The following is an 11042-nucleotide window of genomic DNA, read 5'->3' as shown; positions in this document are numbered from 1 at the left end:
TGTCAGGAAGGTCCTCCTAATGTTGAGCTGGAATCTCTTTTCCTGTAGTTTGCATCCATTGCTCCAGGTTCTATTCTCTGGAGCAGCAGAAAACAAGCTTGCTCCAGCCTCAATATGGAATCCCTTCAAAGACTTAAACAGGGCTATCATATCACATCGTAACCATCTCCAATGATCTCCCAAAACATTAGGAATAGGGTGAATTTTACTTGTGAGTTTGGCTTTCTCCTTGCATCCCACTTTGTTTCCTTTTTAAAAAAAATTCAAGTGCTTTCCATCTCAGATATAAAGGAATTTGTGCATTTTGGTGTATTGAAAAAATGTACTCCAGACTGAAATGAAACTGCCCACCGCATCTTTCGCACAGAAAAAGTCCCCTCCCTTTCCATCTGTCGGAGGTGCTTTGATTGTGATTTCCTGCATGGCAGGAGGTTGGACTGGATGGCCCTTGCGGTCTCTTCCAGCTCCATGATTCTATGATTCTATGATTCCCAACACTTGTTTTTGACTATTTTTTTGGGGAATATTTTCATATCCTCTTTCCATCCTTACATTGGTGCACTGAGCCTATAAGACGAAAAGTGAAATGTCAATCAAATAATGCAACCACACTATTTCAGAGCAAAGTATATATATATATATATATTATTTCAAAACTGCAACCTCCAGTCAGATTGATTTATATTTTCCAGTAAGTTTCTTATCCCACGGACATTCAGTTTTAAGATTTTCTGTTCCCTCCTTTCTATTTCATCCCCCTCTGCATCCATCCGCCTCCCATCTATCTCCTTCACTTCTTTTTCCCTACTTTCTCCCTCTTGATTTCTTTGGCCAGCTCCCCGATAAGCCTCCAGTATTCTCCAAACTTCAGCTCCTGGTCTTGGTTGACATCCAGGGTCCGCATCTTTTCATCGAGGTCCCCAACGTCCTTCAGAGGAAGGAAAAGTAAAGTCAGAGAGGACAGAATGCTCTAATGACTGACCTATAATGAATGTTATAATGAACCTCCTTGGAAAGGAACAGTCTATCTCTAAATGTGGTGCAAGAGACTAGAATAGAATAGAATAGAATAGAATAGAATAGAATAGAATAGAATAGAAGAGAAGAGAAGACAAAAACATGGGTTGCTCAAAAGACAAACAAAATGGCCTGAGAACAAATCAAACCTGAATTATCACAGGAAAAGAAACTGAGGTTGAATGTATCATAAGATGATGTGACTCGCTGGAAAAGACAATAATGCTTGGTAAAATGGAAAGCAATGACAAAAGAGCAAAACCTGCACTGTAAATAGATTGATTCAGTCCCCATGTAGTAGAACGTGGTCTTTAAACAACTAATTCTATTATTATTATTATTATTATTATTATTATTATTATTATTAATATTGTCCCACCTTCCTCCCAGTACAGGAACTGAAGGCAACAGATTATATCCAGACTATCCCTCAGATGGCAATGAAATTCCCCATCGCGGGATATATAGGGAACCCCATGTCTGGGATGCACCCTGCCCTTGCAAATGGTGGACTTGCAAAGCTTACGGAGTGTAGGAGCAAACACAGAGGAGCAAAGTGCACAAGTGTGACCCACAATCTCCCACCCCAACAGCTGTGAGAACTCTGCAAGCAGCAAAAAATAAAATAAAATACCGTACAATAAAAAAATCCTTCCTTCAAGCCATTCTTGACCTGAAAAGCTAATACAAAAAGTATCCAACAAGGTCACTAATATAGGTCAGCTCTTTCATGCCACTAGAGAGCTGTTAACGTTTGGCCGTGGGGCCAGCAAGGACTCCAAAAACTCATCTGCAGGTCCAGCTCACTACAGGGTCTCTCAACAGTTGTGCAATGGAAGAAAACGAATAGTCATGCAATGGAAATACAGATTTGCACGATGCATTATTCATGTTCAGTCGTGCAATAATGGGCCCGAAAAGACAGGCCAAAATAAAGCTGCTTTATGTCATTTTGGAGATATGCTGTTTAAATGACACATGCATCTGAAGAGGCCAGAAGCTGCGCCAAAGCTGCACTCCCATCTTTAGGACTGGAGCATGGCTTTGGCGCGGCTTCTGGCCTCTTAGGATGCATGCATCATTTAAACAGCATACCTCCAAAGTGACCTGAAGCAGCTTTATTTTGGCCTGTCTGTCTGTTCAGGCCCAATGTTTATTATTTTAAATTGAAATCCCACCTTTCCCCCAACAGTTGTCATTGTGTGCCTTCAAGACATTTCTGACTTATGGCGGCTCAATAAGCTGCATCTATCATGGGGTTTTCTTGGCAAGATTTGTTCAGAGGAGGGTTGTCCTTGCCTTCCCCTGAAGCTGGGAGCAAGTGACTTGCCAAGATCACCTTGTGGGTTTTGTGATCGAACCCTGGTCTCCAGAGCCAATGCTCAAACCACTGCAACATGCTGGCTTTCCATCTACAGTTGGACCTCTGTATCCACGGGGAATCCATTCCAGATACAAAAAAGCAGGACCCCAAGTCCCATTCTCCCTAATGACATTGCGGCTATACGCGCATGCAGCTACTGAGGACAATGGGGCTTGCTGTCCGTGGATGCTCAGATCCATGGATGGCAGATACGAAGGTTCGACTATATTATTATTTCCCCAATAATAAACCAATAAAAACCATTCCTCAAACCATAAAACAATTGCAATCAGTTCCTAAAATGCTTGTGGAATAGGGAAGTTTTCACCTGGTGGCAGAAAAGCAATGAGGGAGCCAACCTAACCCCACTTAGGGATCCAGTTCTGAAATTATTTGTTTGTTTGTTTGTTTATTGCATTTATACCCCACTTTTCAGCCAGAAAGGCTTTCATCATTTGGGGGCAACCACCGAGAAGGCTCTTTCCCTCATGCCCACACAACGACAAACGTAGTGTAACCCAATGGGCTTCTTAGTCATGCTCAAAATGGAGGCCATTTTGGAATTCCTCCTGGACGGAAGGTTGAAATGTAAGACAAGTCCTGGAAAAGGAGGACATCTGGTCACCCTGAGTCCTCCACATCAGACACATCATAGTTTTTTGTGGGTTTTTCAGGCTATCTTCAGAGAATGCTGGCATGGAAGAGAGTAGGGTCACATAATATATATATGTACTCTATTTACTTCCATGCCAGCATTCTCTGAAGATGCCAGCCACGGATGCAGATGAAACATCAGGAATAAACTCTTCAAGAACATGGCCAGATAGCCTGAAAAACCCACAAGAAACTATGGATGCTGGCCATGAAAGCCTTCGACTTCACATCAGATCAGACACATCAGTTGCTCATTTGTAATCATACAGCTGGGCATCTCTCGACAAAACTGTTTGGCACAGCAGGGCATCCAGAGGGATCTACGTCTCGATACTATGCTTAATATGCTCCTGGAATTTGCTGTTGCAAGATGTGCGCGATCATCATCATTATTGTGTAACATTGGGCTAAGATGGCATGAGTCAGCTTGGTCTGGGTTTTTTATTTTGATTTTCTTGCAAGGAACGGAAAAGGTTGGGAAAATAACCCATCCAGACACTCTGCCAAGGGAATTTGTGAAGGAGGCAGGGAGAATGGATATGACAGGCAAAATAAAAAGAGAGGGGGAAGAAAAAGAGAGGGAGGAGAAAGAACTGAGGAAGGAAGGAGGTTCCATCCATATAGCAAAAGGGATGGCTGGAATAAATTTTCCTCTCGTTCTTTTCCCGAGAGGCTAGTTTTCTAAATGCAGAGTACTAATGGGATTTTCTTTTCCCGAGAGGCAGGTGTTCTCAATGCAGAGCATTAGCATGGTTTTCCTTTCCTGAGAGGTTAGCTTTCTAAATCCAGAACACTTTCTCAGTGCAGAGCATTAATGTGCTTTTCCATTTTGGATTGCACATCGACTTTGTTGCTGTGGTCTGGAGAGCTTTTAGCCCCAAGGGAAAGAAGCAGCAGCAGTAGCGCAGCCTACAACATTTCAAAGATGAATTGGCCAAGTAACATCAGAGGCTGGTCAGGATGGCAAACATTATCAATGAGGAAAAACACACAAGGAAGGAGAGGCGGCAGCGGTTTGCTTTTGTCTGAGCCTCCTGGGAAGGACAAGAGTCTGAGTGAACTGATGGCAAACGACTTTTGCATTTCGATCTCTCTTTCTTGAGTGAACTGATGGCAAACGACTTTTGCATTTCGATCTCTCTTTCTTGAGTGAACTGAATGCAAATGACTTTTGCATTTCACTCTCTCTCTCTTGAGTGAACTGAGTGCAAACGACTTTTGCATTTCAATCTCACTTATATCACTTTGCAGCAAGTGAAGTAAGCTAAAGACAAAGGAGGAAAGTGGGAAGAGGAGAGACAAACTGGGACATGTTCAAAACAGCTGAAAACATGGCATCGCTGAAGATTAAATGGGACTATCCCTGCCAAATCGAACCTTTGGAGGTTATGCAAAGGTGGGGAATCCTTCCCTTAAAATTACTTTTCCATCTTTCTTTTGAATTTACATGGCTAAAGGGACTTCTCTCTGCAGCAATCATCTCCCTATGCTATGATACAGCATGACATGGCATTGTTTCCAAGAGGATTTCTGCTCTGTATGTGGAAGAGAATGGATTTTCCCTGGCACTGAAAAGTATATGGCATTGGCTCTAAGCATATCACTCGCAAGAAGGTGGGCACTGCTTGAGAGAAGGGAGTTACCAATAGACAAAATGCGGCAGGGAAAAAACAAAGAAGAAAGCACAGTATTTGAAACCAAAGTAAATATTGAGAACACATTCAAACAAATGTCAGCAGCAGAGACAAACTCAAACAGACTGAAGATGGGTAAATGGGGATCTGATGGCCTATCCACTGCACAAAAATATTCTAAAGCAAGTACTTTAAATTTTAATTTTCATTAATACTGCAGTGTTAGGAGATGGGAGAGCTCAACTGTTTCCACGATACTATTTTCCGGAGGTCACTGTTCCCTGCTATTATCAGGCCTGGAGGGAGATCAGGGAAGAATAGATGTACTTGGGCTCTACTACTAGGAAAAATAAAGCATCTGCCTTGGGCAGCAGATGCTGCAAGGTGGCAGCAAGATGAAGGATCTGTGCTCTAAGCTAGCTATCTGTGCCCTAGGCTGGCATAGAGAATGGTAAGTAAGGCCCGGGACAGACAGGCCAAAAGTGGCATGCCACTGCCAATACTAGGGTTCAGGAGTGTACAGTAACCGCACGCTCTCAAACCCTAGTGTGTAACGGTAGTGGTATCATGGTGGTGTCTCGTCCACATGAGTGCTGCCATGATGACGTAAGCGACGCGCACCATACAGATGTCGCTGCATGTCACTTATGTCAATGGTGTGCCAATGGCGCACTCGTGACGTGCGCTGGGTGCCTTAAAAAGAATCCAGTTTTTCCAGGTTCTTTTTGGGACTGAGGGATGCTGCGCAGTTTGGCTGCTGTGGCGTCCCTCTGGAGGAAAACCGGACGCCTCCAGCTGCCGCATTGGGCCGGTATGTACCGCGCCATAGAGACATTTTTAGGGGGTGCAGAGAGTGCTGACTGCACCAGGTGACACATCAGAGGAGATGTCTGACTTCTGGTGTGGAGGGTAGCCCCATCCCTCTTTGTTGGTAGACCAGGACTCCCAGAGATGGAAAGTCCTGAAAAGGACCCTGCCCATCTGCCCAAAGGTGGTACAGCCATGAGGCCTCTCCCTTTGCTGAATGGTGACTGGACCCTATCAAAACTTACAAACAGATGCTGTGGCATATGCCACAGATGCTGGTGAAACGTCAGGAATAAACTCTTCTGGAACATGGCCACATAGCCCGAAAAACCCACAAAAAAACTATTATTAATGCTGTTTGACACTGCTTGAACTGTTATGGCTCAATGATATGGGATCCTCAGATTTATAGTTTGCTGTGGCATCAGAGCACTCTGGTGGGGAAGGCTAGGCGTCTCACAAAACTACCAGTCTCCAAATCCCATTGCATGGATCCAGGGCAGTTCAAGCAGTGTCAGACGACATTATTTCTCCAACTTCGATTAGACCATTGACGCCTCCAGATTGGTACGGAAAAGAAAACAGGCTTTGGTCCATAGGGGTATTTTGTTGTTTATATATGGGTCTTCTCAGTTCCTTTCTCCCTGCCTTGCTCACCTTCATGAGGTTGGGGAGCTGGGAGTGCACAAGCTCCTTGAACTCGCCGGCGGTCAGGGTCCCCTTCTTGCCTTCGCGGGCTGCGTAGGTAAAGAAGATGTAGACGATTTTCTCGATGGCCATCTCCAGCTCAGTCAGTTCTCCGCTCGCCATGTTGCCGTTGTCGCTGCTGCTGCTGTTGTGGGTCTGTAGGAGAGGTGAAGTCAGGAGGGTTTGTCGTCTTCACTTGGTCAGAGTGTGAGCTAGGGATGTGCGTATGGGAGATGGAGGAATACTGGGAGATTCCTTGGATGGATGCTGTGAACAGAAGAGAGAGGGACGATGAGGGTTGAGGCGAAACTAACAGAAGAAGAAAGAGACTTCAAGTCCCAGAATCCCCCTCCAGCCAGCCAGGCCTAGCGGTGGGTGGGTAGAAAAGAGACGTTTAGAAAAATCATTTGGAGACTATAATTCCTGGCTAGAGGAGTGACAGTCTGAAAATAACTTCCCCAAGCTCAGAGCAAAAAGGAGTATAGCACAACCAGGGTTCGATTCTCAACTCAGCCATGAAACCCGTTGGCTAATCTTGGGCAAGTCACACTCTCTCAGCCTCAGGGAAAGCAACGACAAACCTCCTCTGAATAAATCTGGCCAAGAAAACCCCATAAGTAGGAAACAACTAGAAAGCACAGAACAATAACTTATACAGATGTATTTCTTTAATCGCCTTACATTGCTATTGTGCTGCTGTTTTGCCCCAAAGTATGGAGATATGAGGGATGCTAGAATGAAAACCGGAGAGATCTCCTGGTTGTGTAGAAGAGAAAACTGAATTTGTGTTGGCAAAAATCAACACCTCTTGAAATGCCCTCTTCTGTGTTGTTGTTGTTTCATGCCTTCAAGTTGTTTCAGACTTATGGCAACCCTAATGCGAACCTATCCTGGAGTAGAGAACATGTTGAGACCACACATGATATTAAGCAGATCTTCTATATTCAGACGCAGTGTACCTCTAAGGACCAGAGTTTGGGAATAATAGGACAAATTACAATTGAGAAAACGGGTATTTACTTAGCTCTTCGCTGGGTAGGCTTCCAGAATTAAATGGCTGGGTAATGCCAAGAAAGACCAGATAGATTTTTGAGACATTGCGGAAGGAAAGCAGAATGTAATGCAACACTACAAGCAATTCAGCTTTTCATTTCTTGGTGCCACAAATGTCTATGATGCTCCCTCCAAGCTATCATGGCTACAGTGGCAATGCTTTTCTCCAGATATCCCCAACTCATGGTTTTCAAAACCTTCTCCTCCCAAAACCCCTGTGAGATAGGCCAGGCTGATATAAAGAGAAAGAGACTGGTTTAAGGTTAGTTGGTGGGTTTCACGGCTTAATGGGGTTTGGGAACATGGATTTAGAGGGTTGCCAAGGGAAATCAGGGACAGCGCTCCTGTGGCTTTAACCGTTGCGTAGCCGAGGAAATTTCAGGTGTCGCTTGTCATGCAACCTCCATCTATTGAAATTTTCTCTTCCACAGCAACGCTAAAGGCACAGGAGCCCGGTCCCTTCTTTCATGTGGCAACCTTATAATCCCAAATTACAGCCCAACACTTTCATCAATAAACTGCAACAGATACATTTATGGCAAATTTTCATTCTGACACGGGGGTTAGATTTGCCAGATAAAAGTTACCTGTTTTGGACTATAGCTCCCAGGTTCTGCTAGGGAGCTCAGTTGCGGATTAAGGGTGGTTATTGTCCATATATATATATATATATATATATATCTCCAAACTTGAAGATTTACAGCATAAGATCCCTCTGGGATTTACTCCTGAGCAAGCAATAAGACTGGGATCACTGCTTCATTTTTTAAAAGATGGATGCTATTCCCATCCTTCTTCTTCTAGCAACATCTGGCTGCGGTTCGGTTCCACCTCCACATTGGGTGCATCCAACCCACCAAAATGCAGCACATTTTTAAATGTTGAAAGCAAAGCACAGAGTGATCAACTGAGTATATTCTGAGTATACAGTGGCTGCTGGCAGCCTTTGCATGCATGCAGACAAAAGCAAACACTTCCTGGATTATTCACATGAAAAGTAAAAAAAAAGGATCCAGCCTTTGCAAAAGAGAAAGGCGGAAAAAAAAAGAGGAGAAGCATAGTTTGGCCCAGAGCCACACTTACCCCACAGTGGTCTCTTGCAAGGAGCAATGGGCAAGAAGAGAGGGTGGATGGGGCTTTTTATACTGGTGCAAAGCGTCCACAATGGGCGGAGGGGGTAAGCAAGGGGGGATCACATCAATGCTCCATTAGCTAAATGCTCCTGGCGGTGTTTGGTTTCTTTTTCCAGACACCGCCCAGGCTTGGGTTCTCCCCCCTTCTTCTGCCTTGCAGTCAGCAGCTGTGACTGCTTCCTTTCTGGCTGCCAGCTGTGGCCAAGTGAGCACAAGCTCCAGGCCTTGACTCAGCCATCCACAAACATCCTTTCCTTTATCTGTTTGTCCAGACCTGGGAATCCTCCCGGACACGAATATGCAAACAAACAGGGTACATACATGGGCACTGTGGCCGTAAGAATCAGACAAGAGGAGCATTGATGTTCCCTAGGATGCGGGGTGAATGAAAGGATTGGAGATGGAGGCCCTCCAGGCAAATAAAATTCCATCCGCAGGGTCATGCGCCAGGGCTGGTCATGGCTAACGGCCATTAATTCGTTAATTTTTTTATCCTTTGCACAGGCAAGTAAACAAGATGCTCTCTCGAGATGCCGATGAAGTCCGGTCCCAAAGTTTTTTGTGGGTTTTTCGGGCTCTGCGACCATGTTCTAGAAGAGTTTATTCCTGATGTTTCGTCAGCATCTATGGCTGGCATCTTTGGAGAATGCATTCTTTGCATCTGAGGAAGAAGGCTTTAGAATGCATTCTCTGAAGATGTTTTGCTGGTATCTGTGGCTGGCATCTAGAGTTTCTAAGCTGGTTTTAAACACAGTTTTTCCCCCCTCCATATCATGAACTATACCAGTTTAATACCGCTTGCACTACAATGGCTGTGTCATTGGGCATCCTGGGATTTGTAGAATGGCAAAACTCTACCGCTCTCTGGCCGAGAATGCGACATATTTCTCAGAACTACAAATCCCAGGATGCCATAGAATGTAGATGTGGCCATTGAAGGGCTATCAAAGTGCAATAAATATTGGGAAAACCACTCAATGATATTAGGGGAAATGGAAGGAAGTTTCAAAATTATAGAATGAATATGTTTACATATATAGACATATACAGTATGGAAAACAACTGACTGCTCAGTAGGATAAGTTTTGAATAAGAGTTAAAATGGAAGGGAAACATTGATATGTATGAACTAGAGATAGTATAGATGATGTTTGAACATACAATATGCTTTTGATTTTATGTTACATTAAAACTCAATAAAAATATAATATAAAGTGCAATAAATTGTGCGCAGTAGTTCTTAAACTTTGTTCCTCTTGGTTTTTTGGACTTCAGCTCCTAGAAGTCCTAGCCCTTTTGGCTAAAGTTCATGGAGCTGAAGTCCAAAACATTTGGAAGACCAAAGTTGGAAAACCACTGGAGCAGTGTGAAAAAGACCACTGCCCCACACAGAAGGTACCACAGTCCTTTTGAGTAAACATACGTAAGATTGAGTGGAACGAAACTGACAGCAATATGAAAATGCAAGAAAAGTGTTACCTTTGCGTATTAGTCCTTCTTGAGTGAAGCCACCGTTTCCATCACGCTGCACACCGGAGAACCCTCTGCCAAATGATGGGTCAGACTTAGGATCAAGTAGGAGCTGTACTTGCCGTTTTCGAACAAATTGAAAAGGATGCTTTAAATCGGATTGAAGCCGATTGTGCGCAATTTTTTAGGAAAGGGATTACGAGCTTAGGCCATAAAAGCAGGGGGGAAATCTATGCCTTCAAATGATTGCTTTAGGGAATTAAGAGAATGGTTCGGTAAAGATAATGGAGGTATAACTGATTTTGCATCGAGGGTTTAATAAAAAAAAAAAATATCTAGCTCTAAGTTCATTTAAACAAATGTATTTCCAGGAGTGAACATTCACTAATGCATTCCTATCATGTTTTCTGTTGTTGTTTTCTCATGGCTCAGAATTCATTTATGGTTCATATACACGTTGCCTGAAGATAATGTTATATGATATTTTAAAATCATTTGGTGAATGAAACCAAGTTTGTGTAGACTGAATCATCAGAAAGCAAAGGTGTCACTATCTCAGCCACACATGAACAAAGTTTGGAATATTTTGGAATTTGGAAATTTAGGCCCGGTACAGACGGGTGCTTTGTGGCGCCCTGGGGCCAAAATTAGGGCTCGGGAGTGCTGAGTATCCGCACACTAGCACACGGCGCTGGCACCATCATGGCTTGGCCCCGTCCACATGGGAGCCACCATGATGACGCACATGCCACGCAGCAAGCAGACGTCGCTCGCAGGAAGTGGCATCATGTCAGCACCCTCTCCTGTTTATGGCACCACAAAAAAGAAGCTGCTCTAGGCACCTTCACTTTGGCAGTGCATCGTTGTCATGCCGTTTGGTGGCTGTGGCAATGATGCGGGGCAAAGATGGGCAGCATGGAACTGCCCTTCTGTCGAGCCCCTTAGATAAGGGAGACTCAGGTGCGGTACAGACGGGAGGCTCTGTGCCACCTGCCTTTCCTCCTTGTTGGTGCCTCAGCAGCTGCACCGCGCAGCACCCATAGACTGGCAAAAAAAGGATGCTCTAAGTGGCTTCTTTTTTGCAGTGCCATAAAGGGGAAAGGGCGCCACCATGATGTCACTTCCTGGAAGTGACATCTGGACACTGTGTGGTGGCGATGTCATCATGGTGGCTGCCATGTGGACAGGAGGCCGCCACGATGACAGACTAGGACTCCAGAAAGT

General features: G+C 44.4%; 1 protein-coding gene across 2 annotated transcripts; it reads right to left on the bottom strand.

Moving 5' to 3' along the window:
* Nucleotides 1-633: 633 nt before the first annotated feature.
* Nucleotides 634-9933, bottom strand: LOC149301866 (protein S100-A13-like). Of its 2 annotated transcripts, none has more exons than XM_089483173.1 (3): nt 9828-9933; nt 6133-6429; nt 634-928 (listed from the first exon to the last, which is right to left on the bottom strand). In XM_089483173.1, exons 2-3 carry the CDS (start codon nt 6283-6285, stop codon nt 791-793), a joined length of 291 nt encoding a protein of 96 aa, XP_089339299.1. In that variant the 5' UTR covers nt 6286-6429; nt 9828-9933; the 3' UTR covers nt 634-790. The 2 variants fall into 2 exon arrangements, with proteins under 2 accessions (XP_089339299.1, XP_089339300.1); XM_089483174.1 differs by lacking the exon at nt 9828-9933 and adding an exon at nt 8299-8580.
* Nucleotides 9934-11042: the final 1109 nt, after the last annotated feature.

This window comes from Sceloporus occidentalis, unplaced genomic scaffold, assembly GCF_023333645.1.
Source record: "Sceloporus occidentalis isolate IW3139 unplaced genomic scaffold, rSceOcc1.0.p SCAF_20, whole genome shotgun sequence".
Classification (NCBI taxonomy): Eukaryota; Metazoa; Chordata; class Lepidosauria; order Squamata; family Phrynosomatidae; genus Sceloporus; species Sceloporus occidentalis.
The sequence above is the reverse complement of the archived record's forward strand: the minus strand, read 5'-3'. Positions and strand labels throughout refer to the sequence as shown.